Source organism: Cryptotermes secundus, unplaced genomic scaffold (genome assembly GCF_002891405.2).
Source record: "Cryptotermes secundus unplaced genomic scaffold, Csec_1.0 scaffold101, whole genome shotgun sequence".
Classification (NCBI taxonomy): Eukaryota; Metazoa; Arthropoda; class Insecta; order Blattodea; family Kalotermitidae; genus Cryptotermes; species Cryptotermes secundus.
The window spans coordinates 762,798-784,917 of record NW_019720704.1 but is presented as its reverse complement, the minus strand read 5'-3'; the positions used below and the strand labels follow the sequence as shown (position 1 = coordinate 784,917).

General features: G+C 40.2%; 1 protein-coding gene across 1 annotated transcript in view; it reads right to left on the bottom strand.

Annotated features, from left to right (window-relative positions):
• Positions 1-22,120, bottom strand: part of LOC111870922 (vacuolar protein sorting-associated protein 13D) — a 232,195-nt gene that overhangs the window by 9,756 nt on the left and 200,319 nt on the right. The window contains exons 62-66 of the mRNA XM_023863598.2: positions 16,779-16,961; positions 15,360-15,534; positions 8,919-9,118; positions 6,346-6,458; positions 4,395-4,535 (exon numbers count right to left, since the gene is read on the bottom strand). Coding sequence (XP_023719366.1) covers positions 4,395-4,535; positions 6,346-6,458; positions 8,919-9,118; positions 15,360-15,534; positions 16,779-16,961 — 812 coding nt within the window. The remainder of the gene's footprint in view (positions 1-4,394; positions 4,536-6,345; positions 6,459-8,918; positions 9,119-15,359; positions 15,535-16,778; positions 16,962-22,120) is intronic.

The window sequence follows — 22,120 nt, the reverse complement described above, 5'->3', positions numbered from 1 at the left end:
AAGGAACTGAGAAAAGACACACTGGCCTATGTTCAAGCTTATCTGATGATGGAAATGGAAAATTACCATTGTTAATGCTGACAGGCAAGAAATTTTCCTTTGTTTATCCACACATAACATATGAGGCCCAGATACTTCATGTGAAAATAAACATTTATTATCTTCATTTTATGCGTCCTGCTGTGTTACAATATACAACTTTATTTTTCCATCACAACAACTAAGGAGTATCAAGGTCAATACCCAGCTATGCCTCACTACATGTTTCGGCCGTTAACGGCCATCATCAGGTGAATACAAATCAACAAACATATACTATTGAACTGTAGTAAAACTAGATACAATGACAAAATGGTTAATACTTATGTGTAAAAATACAGCGGTCATATATATATAAAACTGAAGGTTATAATATAAAACAAGACGTACATTTAATATCAGAATAAAGAACACATACGTGATATAAAAAATAATGGACAAAATTCTAAATTTGCACAACATATTTTAGATACTACGCATGATTATAATACGATAGATAGAACATTGGAAGTTTTATATATCGGCAAGAAAGGCCGAACCTTAGATACATACGAAAGATTTCATATTTATGAAATCACTAAACAAAATTTACAACTGAATGACAATTTTACGGAAATGTTCAACCCCATATATTATGTTATAATCAATACTTCCAAAACATAACATACAGTTACTCTCCCCCCCCTCTCTTTACTTTCACTTCCCATATACCTTATCCCCCCCTTCCTTCCCTTGAGTTGACTTTAACTTTACATCAACAAATCAGTCATTGTTTACTTCTCATACAGTACGGACATTTTCTTTCATATGATGAGGCACCTCTGCTCTGTAAGTATATATATTATATATACTACAGCTTCAATTTAAATATTCAAATAACATATTTAATACTATTCCTTTTTCTATATATTTTCAGATTAATTAACTTACAATGTCATGGGCCTCCAATACCATCTTAAATTTTTATTTTGTCCACGGAACGTATAAAGTAAACATACGACTGATCAGATGTTACAAAACATCAATTTTAATCTTGTTTTATATTGTGACGTGTTGCACCCCCTCTGAAACGAAAAAAATGGAATAGTACACAGGAGGAGCCGGTAAAGTAGGAGCACCGGCCTCCCTAGCAAGAATGAATGAAGACTGAATGAGCGATGAATGAATGTAATACAACTGGATCTTCGGGCACATAGCAGGACACCGCTAGAGACGAGCTGGTCTTAAGAGGGGAGCGGTTGTTAACGGCTGGAGAACAGTCGCTGCAAGGAGTAGCCGAAATACCAGGAGACGCAGAAAGCACATCCTTGGAAGAAAATGAACGGGGGTGCACCGTTAGGCTATTTGGGACGAACAGCCTTAAGGAGGTAAGGAGGGAGCAGTGTGACGTGTTGCACCAAGGTCAACCTCCCCCCCGCCAGCGGTGATGTGCCGAGCGGAGCCGAAGTGAGCCAAGTCCCAGCACGATGGTCGCTATGCAAAGCGAGTAAACACTGATTGCTAAGCAAAGCGGGTAAACAGTGGTTGCTAGAGATGACGATAATAACAGCGGTACCCATTACATAACAGGCAAACACGACATCAGACAACACTGGTGCCTATTACGTAACTTTTCCCATTGTCCGGCTGAGGGTTTGTGAGGAAACTACACAGTCGCCGAAGACAGTTAAGTGTATCAGTCGCCAAAGTGAGTTCTCAAGGCAGCAGTTACAAGTTACGAGTTAGCCAGGAGTGAGTCAGTTAACCAGTCAATAGCTGTCTATTTTTTGTCGGAGTATTTGTGATACTGGAATTGCAGTAATTGTCAGATTGTAAATTGTGTGATTGTAAGAGCGAGTGGAATAAATTCGCTATATCAAATAAGGCGTGAAATTATTTGTCACGTTATACACCCAACACATGACAGCTGGTTTCAGAAGTGGGACTGGACTTACACACATTACCAACAAGTTTTGAACTCAAGACACGTGACAATTTGGTGTCAGAAGTGGGATTGGACTTACACATGTTACCAACAAGTTTCAGTGACTAAACATGTTACAATATTATAATCTTCAGTTTTATATATAAATGACCGCTGTATTTTTACACATAAGTATTAACCATTTTGTCATTGTATCTAATTTTACTACACTTCAATAGTATATGTTTGTTGATTTGTATTCACCTGATGATGGCCGTTAACGGCCGAAACATGTAGTGAGGCATAGCTGGGTATTGACCTTGATACTCCTTAGTTGTTGTGTTGTGACAGAAAAATAAAGTTGTAAACATTTATTTCAAGAAACAGTAACAAGCAAGCATAGCTCTGTAAACAAAAGTCAGCAGATACAGAAAACCTTCAACTAATTGCTAAATTTGTATAGCTTGTGGCCGGTTAGAAAAATGCATCAAAATTTGATTAAATTAAGTAGCAGTAATGTGCTTATAGGTGCATTGGCTGCTACGGCTATCTGTGCCCATCTACGAGTGGCAGAAGAGTACATCCCCCACACAATTTCAAGTTCAGGGATGCGAGCATAGAATCCATTTACATTCTCCTGATCGATGTTGTACACGTATACAGCATGGAGCATGACTTCCTGAATCTTCCAACGTCTGGTGTTGGCTGTGCACTCAGATGTTCCCACATCCAGACCTTCATGAGATAACTCTGGGGGACCACAGCTCAGATGTGAGCTCTGTGTATGTTGGATTTGCCATCTTGGTAGGTGGCTCTGCAAGATTTTGGGCACCATACCTAGCTGAGGGAGACCCAAAGATCTTCTGGGACAGATCATCGAGCCAGATGCAGTGGTAGAACAATTTACATGGGGGGAAGCTACTCTCTTCCATTTAGGCTGCAGTTCAAAGTTCTTTCTCTGTGCTGCTGGAAATGATAAGTGCTCTTCATCAGGGATTTCTTGGATTGCGTTCTCTTGTAGGAATATTGAACAGTGTGGTAGGCTGGATATGTGGGGTACAGTACAGCTGATAACATCAGACAGGCCCCAGGCACATGGTGTCACCAGGGTGCTTCATTCCACACTTTGCACAGATGATATCAGAAGTACATATGTCCAAACTTTTCTCATCTTAAGGTTTAATATTATATCACATCCAAAGAATCTTCACCCATTGAGGCAGTGTCAGAGTTTCGAAAGTTAGAAAGATGGTCCACAGTACAGGCATCCTGTTTTCTATGGACATTGTATGCTTTGGATATTTGCTGATCTATGAGACCAACCTAGATTTCCTCATCTGGGGGTAGAATATAACGTCCCTAGTCAAGCTGAGGGGTGGATGTTTCTCAGCTACAACAGGGTATGAACCTAGATGCTTCTGCTTAAGAACTGTCTTAGTCTGGTTATTTATTCATGTTTCAGCTAAAAGGGATTCACTTCAGAGCCTGGAAGCATTCTTTGCAGGTCCTCCTATCTCAATGTAAAATGGACTTGTCCTTCAGTCTTATTCACATCAGTATGCCATATTATAAGAAGAAGTTGCATACAGAATTTAATGATCAGTCCAGATATTGTTTGCTGGGGTCCATTTCAGGGGAACTGAGGTACAAGGAAGCCATACTGATATGCCATCCTTCCATGCTGGCATGGGGATCTCCACGATGACCCAAGCTCAAAAAATTAATCCCAATATCACTTACAATTCCGAACCTAATGGCAAGTCCCATATACCTGGTGAGCTCAGATTTTATGCCCCTACCACAGGAATAACAATGCATGGCTTCCCACTATAAACCCTGCAGATTTATGCATATACACACACAAGCGTCTATGGTTTCAGGGGACCTGTGGGTGGTTAAACTGCAGCTCTCAGTCAATGGTAACATGACAGAACAGCACAGCAAAACCAACAGTCATGGGTGCCCCAACAAGGCACTATGTGAGTGTACATGACTTAGGGCCTGAGCTCCATAACTTGACTCCCACAGGGAGGTACTAAGGGTACAATGAACTTTCATATCTTGAGTTCCCTGTAGGAACGCACAGGTTGGAAGCTGTGTTGGAACTGTAGGACAGCACCACAGAGCTAGGGAAAACCCTTAACGTGAAACAGGAGTTTAACAACTAAAGGTGACCAAAAACACTCAGAAATAAATAACACTAGAAGAGGAAGATGATGATAGTTGCTGTTGTAGTCACCAATAGAAACAGCCAGACCAGTGTGCAGTGCAGAGTTCAGCATACAGAGGAGACCAGTGAGGATGAAGACAGAGATGATTACACAAGGATATAGATGATTAAAGAAAATTGCGTAAGGCCAAAATTAAGGAAAAGAACACTTCAGACACCTGCTATCCAAGGACCAACCTACCTCAACAGGGAAACTTCAGTTGAGTAATATGACTGACTTACAGTTCAGAGTAGTTTTGCTTGTTGATGCTGTAAAGGAACTCCTGGCCTTGACTCTGTTGCGTTGAGTATGGGGGCAGCAGCCCACCTGGGCCAGTGACACAGCGAGGTGCACGGAACCGTCCTGGTGCCACCCGGGTAGAACTGAAAAAAATATACACTGTATGACAGATGTGAGCAGGTACATGCACTCTTATTATCCTGCCTACTCCCGTTTATAACATGCTTGGTCAACATAATAGCAGAAACATCTGCATACACTGAAAAATAGCAGTTCATATATGGAAACTAGAAGAACAGTATCAAGTATGTACATGATTCTTACTCGTATACTGGGTGCTGCAGACGTTTTAAAATGGTGCTACCAAGATTTGAAGTTGATACTTTACCTTTCATTAACAATTAAATTTGACAAATGCAAGTCTGTATTCAGTATGTGGAAGTTCAACTACCACTGTGGCCAGATGGCAGCATGGTACAGTGAAACCAAGATCTAAGGGACCTGCATTTTGCATTTTCCCACATTAAGGCACATTTCTTGTGGTCCCAGCCAAAGCTCCATGTGCCTAATGTATTATTTTCTTCAGTTTAACATTTATCAAATTAAGGGTCTCCCTAAATTTTACATGTGAAACTTCGATTCATATATATGCTTCAGATCTTGTTTTATAGTTAAGGTTTTTTTCTGCATGTCCTAACTCATGTGGCCACCCTTCCACAGTTCAAGGTCATCATCTGCAAGCAAGCAATGTGGTATGCCCATTCTTTGTTCATCTTCTGTGCCAGTTGGAAGTGGTTACTCTTTCTCCTTTTTGTATTGTGTTTGAGTGTCACAGTTTTTTTGGAAGTAATTATAGAGTAATAAATGGCCTCTATATTGAAAGTGAGGGAGTTAACAACAGGGCAGAAGCTGAAAAGCATTCAGCAGGTGGAAATTAATTTCTACAGTGTTGTGAAATGAAATTGTGAAGCACTCTGTGCTACCTCCATCATCATTAAGTGATGTGATTCTACATGAATCTCTAATTCTTGAATGCGGGAAGTTGGTGTGGGACACATTCTGAGAAGAATTTTTTTGTATTATTAAATGAACATGGTTCAGTGCCTCATTTAACTAAGTCTAACAGTTGTTTTAAGCTCTGATTTGCAACCCCCCCCCATTTAAAGTACAAAAGTTTGTCTGGCAGACAAACCTTAAATCAGGGTTTCACCATATATGCATGACATATGTTGTGTATTGCCAACCAACAGCACCGAAATGTTTGTCTATATGAGTGATCACTGTACTGTGCAGTGAACAGTGTAACAGCTCCCATACTCGATACAGTGTGTGTTGCATGGATTTTTGATGACAATGGGCACTGGATTTTGCTTATGTCTGTGTGAAACTTGAGCATAGCTAGTTAAATATTTCTCAGAGCATAAAATGTCTTGAACAAAAGTTGTAGAGAAAAACAAAACACCCACTTCCTGCTTACTGTACTTCTTCCATTTCTCTAATGTTTCTCAAGATAATTAAACAAAAGGGAGCAAATGCACCAGAATGGTTTTGCTATGTGTACATTTCCTAACTCGCTGAACAGATCTATTATTACTGAATGTACATGTCTAGCTTTCAGTATAGGTGGCAGGGGTTTTGGCACCATGCCATGGTAAACCAACCTGGCAGAGTTGAGTGCCCACCCACAACACAAATGACTGGAAATTGCTATGAAAACCACATGACTCTGATTAGTCTCCATAGACACGAGGCATGTACCAAGATTTAGGGCCCTGCAAAGAGATACAATTATGAGAATAAACTGCTGTGTATCCCATCACTGAGATATGCCTGTCTCTTGGACAAAGAGGGGTACCTCTTCTTGGTCATGCATAACATGCAGAAGCCTCCCCATAAATCAGAATAAAACAGTAGCAAGATTGTGTAACTTTCACTGTCCGTGGCATACTGTACCTTCGGCTTGAATCTCTGACAGCACTGGCGGTCTCTGAGGCAAGGTCCAGGACACCAACCATGGGCTTTGTGACTGTACCAACCAGTCCTTTGCCAAAACCAGAAATGAGACCCTACGAGAAAACATGTGAGACTTTGTTACATTAGATACTGTCCATTATCTGTGGTACATTGTGTATGCACCATGTATTCAGATGGTCTAGGGCAGTGTGTCCCACAGTGGAAACTGTGGCCTCCCAGGGAGCTATGAAGCTTTCTCCTGGGAGACACCAAAAATTATAATTCCCTCACTTGTTTCAAAGTGCTACTGGTCGTTGTGTTCATTTAGCATTGTAAGCAACAGACCAATGCAAAACTTCTGTACTGGCAAACTGGCTACAAAGCAGGATTCCTACAGGGAATGGCACAGGCTTCTACACTCCACTGTTGTGCACAACTCAGCACTAAGTGCAGAATCTAGTGCCATCATTAGGTAATGATCACAGTGGCACTGATAGCATCTGGCATATTGCACTTCTGCTCCAAATTGACGTGGCTGCCCAACAAGATACTATAACTTCTAGATGCCTTGGAAGCTCTACATCTGATGTGGGAGATGTTAAGTGACTATTGTAAATTAATGTCTGGTAGGCCGTCAGTTTGATTCATCGCATTTCTCAACTAACCTAATCCTCTTAGCTACACTATGGCCCTGGGGTTGAATCAGCCTATAACAGAAATGAGTACAGGAATCTTCCTGGGGGTAAGGGCAGCTGGCACATATGGCTGACAATCTCGCCACCATATGTGAGCCAAATGTCCAGAAAAATTTAGGAGCCTTGATGTCACACAACCCTATGGGCCTCCATAGCCTATTACAGGAATAGCTTTATCTTTTTACCTTTTATGGAGCCAACTGTCATAATGACAAGGATGAAATATGTAAATGTGGGTTTGCCTACATGGTTGACATGAAACCATCTCACTTTGCACAACAGAATATTTCTTGAGAAGCTGACAGTTAATTAACTGATAAACACATTCCTCATCTTTCATAAAACTTGAAGGTTTATTACTGTGTTTACACAAGCTTACTACTGGAATCACCCTGAGCCAGATGAATCTCATCCACATCTGCATATCTTTTTAAGGTAAGTGTTAATATTATCACTCTCGCCTATAACCTGGTCTCCAAAGTGATCTCTTCCCTTTAGGATCTCTCAGTGAAATTTTTATGCATTTCTCATCTGCCACGCACCCCATCAGTTTGAGTGTCCTTACTTTTATTAGCCTGATAATGTTTGGTGAAGAGTAGTCGTGAAACTTGTGTAACTTTCTCTATCCATCTGCCAGTTCTATATTTTAATATTTACCTCACTTTGGATAAGTTATTTTCAGTTAATCAATAGCCATATTTATGATCTTCACCTTGGCTTGTTACGTCCACCATGATTTCACTTTACGTCACAGTACTGTCTTCTTGCACTCACTAATTTGCTCCCTGTACTCAAACACTGAACTGACTACCTGTGTTTCAGGGTGTGCCCTCTGTGCCAAGTGTGTCTGCACATCCCCCCTCCAGTTCCTCACACTTCAGAATCCCTGGATCCTGCACTTTCGTGAGTGGACCAGGCACTTCGCATTGTTAGGAGAGATGGGAAGAGGGGAGTGGGGTCTGGAAACAAAAAATTATGATGCAGGTGCATACACTGGCACAGGGCCAGCCTCTCCCTCACACTCAGTCCACAAGACAAGTACTCAGTACTTTACCCTCAAGTACTAGAAGGCAGTCAGCCATCCCTTTAACATATCACCACATCGTTTTGGACAATTTACTTCAATTCACAATGGCAGCTCAACATTTGTTCAAAAAATCAAGAAAGTTGAATGAGACAGGCACGTAAGGATGTATGGTGAAACAAAATGCATTTCGAATTTTGGTTCAAATATCCCATGGGAACAGCAAAATTTTGAGATTTCGGTGTATATGAGGTGGAAAAAATAAAATGGATCTTACAGGATCCTTCTGTGAGCTCTTCTGAACACAGTGATGATTCATAACACACCATTTGATGACAGCTGAGTGAGGACCATATATTGTGGGTATACACAGTGGCACCCCCGTTTCAATCAAAATGCTTTTAAACTGGATCTGAGGTCTCACAGCAGTGGTTATGGAGAGTTCAGCTTGTAGGATTTAATGGTGTACAGTGCAGTGAAAGTCAAGCAAGAAACCAACATGAAGCAGGTCACCAGCAGAGCCTGCTTACTTTTTGACTGTGAAGATGGAGGCATTATGTTCCTCAAAAATGTTGGATGACTTTCACTGGACTATATGGCATGATATCCCAGAAGACAGAACATTTCAATACTTTTTGACTTTTATAAGTTTACTGTAAGGGAACCTCATTTATAAGAGAGAACACAGAAATAAGATGTGCAGATGATGTGGACTGAACAACATCAGAATATCACTCTCTGAAAACATTAACGAATCTCTAGATTAAATGTCTGCTTGGCACACCACATACTGCAGTTAGCTGTATATTTACATGAGTTACTTGAGGAGAGATGATTCTATGAACACTGTTTACCTGAAATCCCTCAGTACAGGCTCCCTCATAGGTCTGTTTGAAGATGCTGGTTGCTCCACCTAGCAAACCGAAACCAAAACCTTTCAGCCCTGCCACAATGTGATCACTGCTGTTCCCAGTGTGGATTTTGCGGATTCGCTGTCTTGTTTCTTCATGATGCTCATCCATTATTACTCGACCAAGGCCATCTGACAAGGATTCTGACGAAAATTACATGACATGTTAGAGGATGAACAACGCTGAGGCAATTGCATGTAACACAGTATCAAGAGTTCCTGCTTGACACTGAAGCATACCTGTAGATCTGCTTCTCTTCAGTCTACCCTCCCATTAAGAATACTCTGCACATATTTGGCAAAATTCCATGTAGACAAATTTTTAAATATTACAATGTTTTAACATTGCCTTCTCTGTATATATTGGAGGTGACATGCTTTATCAAAAAATACAAGGCTTTTATGGCAATAAATTTGGACATTAATTATAACACACGAAGAAAATTAAATTTTCACGTACAGCATTGTAATACAGCTCTTTTAAGAGGAGTGTGATAAATATGGGAATTAGTTTGTATAATAAGGTCCCCGATCAAATAAAACAAAGGAAAAATTTTAACTAATTTAAAAAGGAATTAAAATCTTTTTTGCTGAAACATTCCTTTTATTCTGTAGATGAATTTATGTCTTTTGATTTTCAAGTGTGTAAATGTATTATATATATTTTCTCTCTCCTTTATTGACAATCAGATACTACAATCTTTCAGTCAATTTGCTGTCTTGTGTACAATTAGTTAGGAATTGTACACTTCAGTGGCTTGAGTGGGTCACTTCCATCGACGCGTCCCTCAGCTCTTTAGATCTTCTGGCCACTTTTGTCCAATTCTTCTGTGGTCGTGATGCAGTAAAAGTGGCTGGAGCAGTAGGTTTGTGTGGTTAGCTAATTTGCTGAAGTGTCTGATGATGTGTTCTTTGATGATTTCTGTGACGTATGGAATTTTGAGGTCAGTGTGAATGGTGTGGTTAGACACGTACCATGGTGCGTTTACTATGAGACAAAGAATTTTTGATTGAGTTCGTTGGACGAGATCTATATTTGTTTTGCTGGTGCATCCCCAGAGTTGGATTCCATATGTCCATATTGGTTTGATGACTGTTTTGTATATTAGCAGCTTGTCAATAGATAGGTGTGATTTTTTTCCTATGAGCCAGTATAGGTCTTTGATTTTTTGATCCATTTGTTTCCTTTTCATGAGGATATGTTGTTTCCAGTTGAGCTTGCTGTCAAAGGTAAGTCTGAGATACTTTGCTTGATCTTTTTGTTGGATGGTAGTGTGGTTTATTTGAATCGGGGGGGCATCTGCCTTTTCGAAGCGTGAACGTTGTTTGAATGGATTCTGCTTCATTAACTTCGATTTTCCATTTTTTTTAGCCATTTTTCTATGAGTATGAGGTGGTCCTGTAAGTTAGTTGCTGCTGTGGTTGGATTATCGTGTGTGGCGAAGATAGCCGTGTCGTCTGCAAATGTCCCTACGAGTGTTTTATGGGATGTGGGGAGGTCGTGGGTGTAGAGCGTGTAGAGGAAGGGACTCAGCAGGCTTCCCTGTGGTACGCCTGAGCGGATTGTTAGTCATCTTGATTGTTCATTGTTTACTTTAACTACGAAAGTTCTGTTGCTTAAGTATGAGCGTAATAAAGGGAAGTAGTATGATGAGAGAAGTGTTTTCATTTTGAAGAGTAGACCTGGATGCCAGACTTTGTCGAAAGTCTGGGCTATGTCTAGGAATACTGCAGTACAGTATTGGTTTTTGTTCAGTGCTTGACATATGGTATTGGCGATGCGATGGCTTTGTTGAGTGGTTGAGTGCGCTCTGCGGAATCTGAACTGATGGTCTGGGGTCCAGCTTATTGGATCTGAATCTTGGTTGATTTTGTTGAGCAATAGTTTTTCGAGGAGATTTGCTATTATTGATAGGAGGCTTATTGGTCGGTATGAGGAGACGTCGGTTGGGTTTTTCCCAGGTTTTAATATCATTATGATTTGGGCTGTTTTGAGCGGGAGGGGCCAGTAGTTTAATCGGAGAATAGCGTTGAGAAGGTATAGGAGTTTGAGTCGTCCTTTTTTTGGCAGTTGTTTTAGAATTTTGGTGGTGATGAGGTCCAGTCCTGGGGCTTTTTTGGGTTTTAGTGTGTTTATTGCTGTGTGGATCTCCTTTAGCATGAATTGCTTTGGTTGTTTAGGTCTTCGCATGGTTTCGTTGAGCATTGAGTCTACTTCCTGTAGTGGTAGGTTGTCCTGGGGGGTGAATACTTCTTGTAAGTGTTCTGCAAACAATTCAGCTTTTTCTTGATCGCTTCTTGCCCATTTGCTTGGAGGAGTCGTGCACTTACGTATTGGTGAGGTAACTCATGTTGGTCGCCTTTTGTTCCGTATGGGTTTCCAGATAGAGTTGTCTTGTCTGGAGAGGTTTGCGGGATATTTTTCGAAAGATGTATTCCTTAAGTCGTGTAATTGTAGTTTTAGTTTGTTGCTGAGTTGGTTGAACTTTAGTTTGCTTTCCGGGGAATGGGTTTTTTGCCAGTGTGATCTTGCTCTTCTTTTTTCGGCAATTAATTTTTTTATCCTTACTGGGATGTCGTTAGGGGTGGGGGTATGTTGGAATGTAGGGCTTGCCGTTTTGGCTGCTTCTTGTAATAGGTTTATGAAATGTTTGTAGTCTCTTTCTATGTCAGTTGGGTCCTTCAGTTTGGTGTTTAGTATTGTGTTGGTGTCCATGATTTGTCGGAATAGTTCCCAATTTGTTTTGGAGGTGTGGAGCTTGGGCTTGGATTTTTTTTGGGAGTACTGTTGTGCTTATTGTTGCTATGATAGGAGTAAGTCGGAGGTCAGATCTAGACTTCCGGTGATCTTTATGTAGGATGGGGAAATGCCTTTGTTATGATGAAGTCCAGTAGATCTGGAATTTTTTCCTTATCTGTTGACCAGTATGTCGGAGAGCCAGTAGATATGCATGAGTAGTTGTTGTCAGTAATTGTTGCATGTAGTTCTCTTCCTTTTGTGGTGGTGAGCCTTGATCCCCAGAAGGTATGTTTGCTGTTGAAGTCACCTCCGGCTATAAATTTGTTCCCTATGGCGTGGAAGGTCTCATAGTGGGTTTTCTTGAGATTGAATCGGGGAGGAAACGGTGAAGGGGTATGGGAAGGTTGTGATTTTGATTGAGGAAGCTTGGATGTGTGGCTCTTCGTACTTCTGTAAGACGAAATCATCTATAGTTTCTTTGATTATGATTGCTGTTCCTCCATGCGCTTTGCCGTCGGGGTGGTTGGTCTGGTAGGTTTTGTATGTTGGTATGTTGATATAACTTTTGTCGGTGAAATGGGTTTCGCTGATTAGGAGAATATCTATAGCATTTATCTTTAAGAATATTTTTATTTCCTCTTGATGATTTTGTAGGCTGTTGGCATTTCATTGTGCAATTCTTAGAAATTTGAACATTTAATGTATTTTGTTGATGAGTGTAGTGATCATATTTAGTACCATAGTATTTTGTTGCAGTAGTTGTTGTAGTAGGTTTTTGAATTCGTCTAGGAATTTTACGAGTATGTGGGTGGATTCTTCTGGCGGAGTTGAGTTGTGTCCTGTAGCGTCTGCGTAGCTTCTGGGTGATGATGGTTCTCGTGCTGGAATATTTCTCGCATAGCTTTCGGTTCAGTAGATAGGTGTGGTGGTAATTTTTTGATGTATTGGGCTAGTGAGGCCTTTGGTTAGCTTGCGGTAGTGGTCGCAGCCTCTGTAGTTGGCTGGATGGTCTTCTTCGCAATGCACACATCTGGCTGGTGTGTCCCTTGTTTTCTTGCAGTCCATAGTTTTGTGCGATCCGCCACATTTGACGCAGACATATGGCTGATTGCAGTAGGCTTTTGTGTGTCCATATTGTTGGCATCTGGTGCATTGTATGATGTTTGTTTTGTTAGAGTGCGGAGGGTCAATTTTTACAATTCTGTTTAGAAGTCCTGTTATGTCATAGATGGTTTTGTTATTTTAGGCTGGTTCTAGATCTACAAAGAACAGGTTTAGCGGTTCTTTGGTGGATTTGTGATTAATATTGATTATGTTTCTGACTCTGTGCCCCAGCTCTGCAAGTTCTTGTTTGATGTCTTCAATGTTAGTGGAGTGATGGAGTTAGCGTATCACAATTCTGAATGCTCTGTCTTCTTTTAGTTGATACGTGTGGTAGTAGATTTGTTGTGTTTTGAATTCTCTCACCATTTTCCTGTATGTTTCTGGGGTTTCACAATTTATTTTGACTATGTTATTTGCTAGGCTTTTGGTGATGTATTGTTCTTGTTCGGCAATTTGTTGGATGTGTTTTATCATTTCTGAGTAGTTTTGGACACCATGGATGAATATTGGTGGTGGTTTGGCTATTTTCAGAGTCATACTGATGTCCCTGTTTGGGGTTTCAGGTTGGTTTAATAAGGGGTTGAATCGGTTTGTTGTCGTGGTGTCATTTGAAGCGGGTGGGTGGTGCTTCAGTATTCGTTTCCTCTTAGGGCTTATGATTCTTTGCCAGTCATTGTTGCTGTTGTATTCGATGTTTTCGTCATCTTCACTGGATGATGACATTTTTTGTATGTGTTGTCCTCTAATGTTGGTTGAGTTGTTGGGGTTTGTGTGTTGTGGTGGTTGGAGAACTGGTGGGGGGTAGAAGAGAGGAGCTGATTGCATTTGCGGATTTTGGGTTTGTGGTGGTGGTAGAGTAGGAGGAAAAGTAGTTGGGGATGGGGTTATTGGAGGCCAGTTAGTGTTGTAGTGGATTTGGTTTTGAGCATTGCATATTGTATAGCTGGGGTCTAATGGGATATTTACAGAGTACATTATTGCACTGTTGGGATGTTTACATTACTACTGTACCTGGTGTTTGGAGATTCCAGTACATAGATGTTGCGAGCTTTTTTTTTTCTGTATATATTTGTTTTTTTGTTTTTGTAGAGATGTTTTCTCGCTGGCATAGATCACAAGCGTGTTTGTTCTGTTTGATCGTTTTCTTGAGTTTATTCACTATAAACACTTGAGTCCTCAGAGTGCTACACTGACACAACCGCACTGCTCGGCATCTTGTATCAAAGTCCATGTAATATATAGCTGATTAATTTGTTGTATTTGTGTAAAGACAATGAAATTAATGGTAACTAGATCTATAATATTATTCAGACAAAAAAGCCCCTATATTAGGGTGGTACAGGGTATACTGTAAAGATATGCACGAGAATTAGATGTAAAACTGACAATTTCCTTATCCAAATGGTTGTAATACCTGTATGTATGGATTGTTGAATGATGATAAATGATAACATGATAACATGCTTAATTCTTTCTCACTTGTGGGCTGGGAATTATGACTGAATGGGCAGTACTGCTGCTTCATATTCGGGATCTTACAGGTTCTAATCTCAATTAAGAAACCAACTGTCCTGACTGAGGTTCCTGTAGTTTGCCTCACTACCTTCACGAAGAGAGAATATACCACAAATCAGGCATGACAATTGTCTTCCATACAATCTTTGATTTATTATTTAGTAATCATCCCACCATTGAAGATTATGGTCTTCTGGGTGTGACACCATGAAGTCTGGTAGACAGCATTAACATTTTGGAGGAAACTTCACTGCAGATAGATGCCATATGTTCCCACAGAACTCTACTAAACTACATGGTGTCATATCCAAGACTTCAATCTTACAGTCACTGTTGTAAGAGCCTTAAATCTCACATCCCACATTCAATGCTATACAATCTGAGCTATTCACGCTGTTGTTCCATAAACAATACACTGAAATAAAATGTATTATCCATTTGTGCTGAGTTACAGTATAGGACACAACAGAAAATACTGAAGCAGATTATTTTCTATTATATACTTACGTAGGTGTACCTGAAATAAGAATAGAAAATTGCTGGCCCAAAACAGTGAAATCAGTTTATATAAACATGGATCAAGAAATGCTTTGGTAATGAACTAGAGCCATTCAGAGATGTTCTGGCAACAACAGGATTTGAACTCTGGTTACAACAGTAATGTGTGCTGGGGATACTTCTGAAAGAAACTGGAGTTTACAGTGAATGATGTGAATGATGACTTGTCTTTTATCGCTGCAATCTTCCCCTTTCAGCAATAAAACACATAACTGTCATGGTGTTCCTGCAAGAGTAGGATTCTATTTGCAAAAGTATCTTTAATTACAGAAGACAATACATCTTGAGTATTTAAAATTGAAATGATGGTAGGAGATTATGATGAAAGATAACTGCAATATTCTGCTGCTGATGATGTGATTCTAAACTGTGGAGAGCATCTGGTGCCATGCTACAGACAACAGAGTTATCAGAATATGTGTCCTACTCATGAACATGAGCACAGTAAACCACGGCAGGAATGCCTACCTGTCACTTTGGCTGCTGAGTTGGAGAGGCCATGAGTCACATTCTGGACTAAGGCTTGAACATTCCCTTCGAACAGCAACCCAGACACTCCTTCTGTCACATCATTGACAAAGCCCAGAGGACTGCCAAGGAAGTCCACAGACCCCAAGATGCTAGCTGCTTGCCACTTCAGTTCCTTTCAAACAAATTTTGTTATCATTAATGACAGTACCTGAAAGTCCATTCACTGGTCATACTTTTTAAAGAAATGTGTCTGAACTAATAATGAAATTCTTACATGTCCCAGACAACACCAACAAAGCAAACTGTGGAGGTCCTACAGAAGCCTATTCCTTCCCAGTCAGAACATCTGGCAGATAGATCCCTTACATTACAGAAGGAACATTCATGTTCCAAACAGATTTATCTCTTAAAATAGCTACAACTGCCACAGCAACTTGAGAATTTTGTGTCTTGTTCAGGATGTTTACGGTCTCTCTCAGTAGGTATGGTTGAAGACAACCATTTAACCATCTCTCATAACAAGCGACATGCACAAAACAACAGCCATCATTCTTCATTTGTCAAACCCTTGCTAGCATGGAGGATAATTCTTACAACCATCCAGCTTTGACCAGTCTGCCAAAACACAAGAAAGTCTAAAAATTAACAGGAATGGTGCTCCAAAGACAGTCAACGATGCCAAACGGCAAAGAGTGAAGTGCCCAGCTCTGTGGACCACTGACAATGGTGAAGTGGCATGACAAATGAAATGATGTTATAATTTCTACCTATCAAAACACTGAAATTAAAACTTGAGAAGATATGCCTTGCTGAGAATCAAACCCTCATCTCTTTGTCTTCCAGTCTTCAGTATCTATAGTGACTGAGACAGGCCAGCTCTCAAAACTTACAGGGAAAACAGTGGACATCCTATTAAACAAGTGACATTCAATTTGGCAACAAAGCTTTACTGGCACTACTGACACTACTGACACTTGAGTGTAAAGCAACTGGTCACTGCCAAACAGAAGACATATTATGTGATTCTGAAAGAGTAAGAGATATTCACTGACAAAGTTTCTCCCTCTGGGAAGTAATGTGGACCACAGACAAGATGTCTGGCATGCATCAAACTTGGAAAATAGGAAGATAAAAGATATGTAACCTACAGTGCCAAGTTTCACTGTACCTAACAGACTGCTTTCAAGCCTATCACACATAGCTCAGTTTCTAAAGGTTACCTAAATGTTGTTACTCTTCAAAGTGCAGTGTTTGATTTTTGCTAAGTATAGTGTTGATTCTTTGGTTTTGAATTCCATATTTATTTGACACTATAGCAATTGTAGTAACCCCATGCAAATAGTGAACTTCCTCTCAAATGTTCTGTCATGAAAGGGGTAGGGAAGGAAAGTTGTTTGTTATAGGCATATTACTTACATCTTTGTAATGCTTTAGAATGGAATGTAAAAAGAATTTGCTGCTTTCAAATGAATGATTCTTGACGAATGGTTTGAGATCAACTGATGCATCCTCAAATTTGATCAGTGTGAGCCCCAGCTTCCTCTTGATGGACTGCAGTTGTGCTGGCAACTTGCTGGATGTCACCACACTCAATTTTACCTGTAAGGAAACCACACATTCAAAATCACCTTCCTAGATCAGGCTTAAGCTGTGAGAAATAGAAATAGGTATAGATTTGTGGCATACATTTTGTAGAAGCACAAGGGAATGAGGAATGGGGGATTAAAATGCTTGTGTTGGTTTCTGACATGTCATTTAAAATGACACCTGACTCACTGACCTTTCAACATTTTAAGTAAGATTTTAGTTGTTTCCATATTTGGCACCAAAACTGCGCAAATTTAATTGCTTTAAAACAAGTAAATGTCTTCTGGTATATGATAATGTGTAGTCTGGTGGACTGTTGCCAGCAGTGCAGAGGAACCCACTGTCTCCTAAAGGCTGCACAGCATCATGTCCCACAAAACAGTCCATGCCAAGAGAACATTAAACCTCACATCACTTCTTTACATTTCACATACCATTTTTCAGTTGTTATGAACCAGTATACTCAACAGAAGCATACAATTCCTAGCTCCTTCAAAAAGAATCTGACACTATTTCAGAGTCTGATCACACAGTCAAACAAAAATCCTATGGGCAGAACAGAATGTCACAAGATACCAAATTACACAAAGTCATAAATGCTATGTGAGGCGTCTTGTCAGAAACAACTGAACGGCTAAATCACAGCAGGGAACATGTTAGAGGAAGAGGTGTGTGACATACAATCCCATGCCAGTTTAAGCACTGAATCTACTTTAACATCTACTAGCCATGCATCACACTACCATTGCAAGTGTGTGGACTAGTGTCTTGCTTCTTCAATACAAATGTCATTATCCCCCAATTAAAATCTGGCTGCCATGGTAGTGGGGGATTGAATTCCTGTAATTCTGGATGATAATGACTAGGAAAACCATTTTTTGTAGGTGATTACATCCAAGAAAATGACACACAAAGCTGTAGGGTGAGAGAATTCAGAAGAAATATATTAATATTGTTCCAATCAAACCAGATCCATAAATACATTCATCATTATATAAAATCTGAATGTATTTTATTTTGCATACATACATTTCCTGAACCCTGACCCACTCAATGCCAATCTCCAATGACCTGGCATTTGCAGACATTGGAATGGTACATGATTGCAAGTAAATTTGTCCCTGTGCTTAACTAATTAAGCATTATGCCACGAAGACATATGGGGAGTGGATGTATAGGTCCACTCTTCTTGACCTTGGCAACAACTGGAGGTGAGTGGTTTAACCCCAGGGAAACAGCCCTCAGTAACCATTGGATAAGAGGTTTCATGGGCCCCACACCCAGTCTGGACACTGTGGAGAGAAGAAAAATACTGCCACTACCAGGCCTCGAACTCTTAGCCCTCGGCCGTCCAGTTCATAGCCAGTTACTACACCGTATGCGCTATCCTGAGATAGATGGATAGACAGACAGGTAGGTAGATAGACAAGCAGGCAGGCAGGCAGACAGAGAGATAGAAAGAGAGGTAGACAGACAGACAGACAGATTAGATAGACAGATAGATGTCATCTTCAGGTACAACACAATATGCTTCGGCCAGTCTTCACGTAGCTTATAGTTTCTACCATTTCCATGCGGCAATCAAAATGGAAGATATAAAGGACTGATCAGTGGCACCACCATTAAAAGCATTTTTATCTACCATTCATTTCAGCAACACTGTCACTGTAAGGATTAAAGCATTCTAGAAATATGAAGGAACAATTTAAATCTAAACTGAAATTATCACGAAAGCAGTGGAGCATGCATCTGGGATCTCCTTTTCTATGGGTGAAACTGACAGTTCACTACCGAGCATAAGAATGTATGCAACTTTTCTCAACTTCTCCATCTGCCAGGACATGGTGCATAATCTACTGTTGACTGTCATTGTCTCTGAGCCGAGGTTGGCTACTATGTCTGAAAAATTTTGAAATCTATGTCTAGACTGAGCTAGTACTTCATCCTGTTATCAACAGTTGCCAGGTATTGTTCCCTTCTGTGGTCTTCCTCTGTTCAAAGAATCTATCTTTCTTATCAATACACATGAAAGACAACCTAAAATAAGATAGCACTGCAATGGTTGCATGACCAAACAGGATGTCCCATAAAGAAGAACCTAAGTAGTTCCAATTAAACAGAGAAAAGTGCAGTAGGTACTAGGTCAATGCAACAATTTGCTAGTAGAAAAGAATTTATAAGAATAGAGTAAAAAATATTTTCACCTGTTAGTGACCAGATATGGGGTTTGGATTGATAATTGGATTTCTTGAACACTTATGACTCATAACAACAAATAACTATGACATCCTCATTATAGCACACACTAAGTCTTCTCAGTGTGTTATGTCTTCACCAGTTGTTGCTAGGCAGCAGCTTCTAACAATGGGGATTCTTTTGTCACTGCTCACTCACAATCAGCTGCCAACTGCCAACCTCTGACTGACCTGCCCCACTGGTCCTTTTTGGCATGAACCACATAGAAAGCACTGCTTCTCACAGTTCTTCTGTTGTTCTGTTCATATCTGTTGCTGCGAGACTGTGTTTACTGGGCCCTGCCATTCTGCCTTAAGGCATCATGTCACAATATTTTTGTCACTTATTTAAAACAGGGATTTGCTTACAGAACTAGAAGTGTGTTAAGTACAATATATATATGTGGAGTGGGTAATGTTGTTTGAACAGCACACCTAACAAGTGATCTACAGATTCACCAGCCAGCCCCAACCTTGGCTTCCTACTGCTGTACTCTAGAAAGTGACATCATGAATGGTGGGTGATCTTAAATGACTTCTATTTACATGGATTCTGTGCTGTTCATACTTGCTCCCAATAACTGCTTTTACCTGCTACTTCTACATCTCTATGCTGCCAACCATTCTGCCTTTCCAGTCTCACTGTCTCTACCACTCTGTCTGTAAACAAGTACTCAGAACTTGGTTGCCAGAGCACACCTGCAGTCTATCAGTGCTAATGCCTCACTCCTGTTTTATAAAAATGTCAATGAGTGAGGAGAACAGATATGAGTGCAAGAGAAAAGCTGTACCTTACAGACAGATATGGCAAGTTGAAGTTGGAAGTGCAGTGGCTTTCAGCCATTATTACCAAAACTGTCAAAATCTTGTTGCACACCGAACAATAATGGGACGGGTGCAAACAGGCAGGGGATGCACAAATGGAAGAGGCTTACCATCTATTAACTATTGCTGGTTTGCTTCAGGACAGGCCAGATCAATGAACACTTCTATAAGCTACAGCATTTCAGCATAAGAAAACAAATGATTTTTGTGAAACATTGAAAAAATGGTTTAAAGCAACCAATGGATAATCAATAAGATGTAGAGAAGCAAGACTCAGATGGCTCAGCAGCCTACAAACTGTATTAAAGACTTAATAGTTATGGAATGGTGCCATGCCACAGAGACCCCAAGGATCACTAAAGGATGTTTTGCTTCTTCAGGGAAGAGTAAAAAGAATTACAGCTCTGTTGAGATGCAACATGATGGGTACAACCAAAATGAGGCCTTTGGGTGCACACACATGCACANATGTGTAAATGTGTAAATGTGTACAGGAGTTAAAAATCTACCTGTTGAACATGACTGGGGAAGGATAAAGGAACAAAACTGCATCAATTTTGGACAACCACCCAGCTCATCCAAATTTAAACTGTATTACTTTAATACAAACTGTATTAAAGACTTAATAGTTATGAAATGGTGTCATGCCACAGAGACCCCAAGGATCGCTAAAGGATGTTTTGCTTCTCCAGGGAAGAGTAAAAAGAATTACAGCTCTCTTGAGATGCAACATGATGGGTACAACCAAAATGAGGCCTTTGGGTGCGCACACATGCACATGTGTAAATGTGTAAATGTGTACAGGAGTTAAAAATCTACCTGTTGAACATGACTGGGGAAGGATAAAGGAACAAAACTGCATCAATTTTGGACAACCACCCAGCTCATCCAAATTTAAACTTACAGTACACTGAATCAGTTTCTCTACCTCAAAGCATTACATTTCTGATTCAGTCCCTTGACCTCAGAATTAAAAGGACCTTAAAACATTTTACAGATCAAATGTGAGGCAAGGAATCATGCACTCTATATGTGATGCTTTGGAACGTCATCAGACACCACAAGATAGATAATGATCCTACACACACTTCATATGATAATAAGAGCCTGAAATGAAGTTATTGGCATCTACACTATCAACTGCTTTAGACATATAGGATTAATGTGCTGTCACAAAGTTCAGCAGTGTCACATCAAAACTTCGTGACATGAGTGAATAGGAGTTTAACGAATGGGTGAATACCAATCACGACTGTCGAGTTGGTACAGACTTGATAGATGAAGAGACTGCTCAGCCTGTCACCAACAATGACGCCAAGCAGGAGGGCAATGGGGAAACAGATTAATTTTGACTTATTTGCAATGTCACACATTCAATTTGTACATGATATTACAATTTCATAAGTAAATACTGACAACATTTTTCCATCCTGCATTATTCTAACGATTTTCTGTAACAGAACTGCTGTTTCATAGAATCTGATCATAATAACTGGCCCCACAGCTACGTGCAGGTTCTCAACAAGCAATACATACGTGACCAGGTTCAAGCCTGAGCAATCCAAAATAATATTTCTTTGCATGAACAGAGGTCACTTCAGTGAGAATCTGTTGTACTGTGCAGTCACTCTCCTCAGCATCCTCCTGTTCTGGGCTGAGATGGCTGTAGCCAACAAAAAGGAACAGTTTCAGCAGAAGTCTTTCCTCGATGGTAATGGACAGGTTCTTCATTGTTACGATCAGATGCTGCAATAGAAAGTGTTTGTCTCCATAGAGTAAACCATCAGTAACCTATTTACAGTGACTCTAGAATAAAATATGTGAAATTAAATATTCTGTTCACAGTTGAGTACATACTTCAAAAGACACATGGGATTTAGGAGCAAGAGGGATTAGAGCAAGCGGGCGTTCAGACTCTGTTGAGGGCAGCTGGAGAGACCGAAACTACGCAAGAAAATATCTAAGACTGGCATCAGCTGGATGAAGGAGACCCTGAATTTTGTCTTCTGACAGAGGAAGAAATTGCTGCAGTGATATTCTTTAATTTATTTTCATCAGCACTACCTGTATTATTAAATTTTCCATTTCTTTATTTTATAAGAGTTTTTTTTT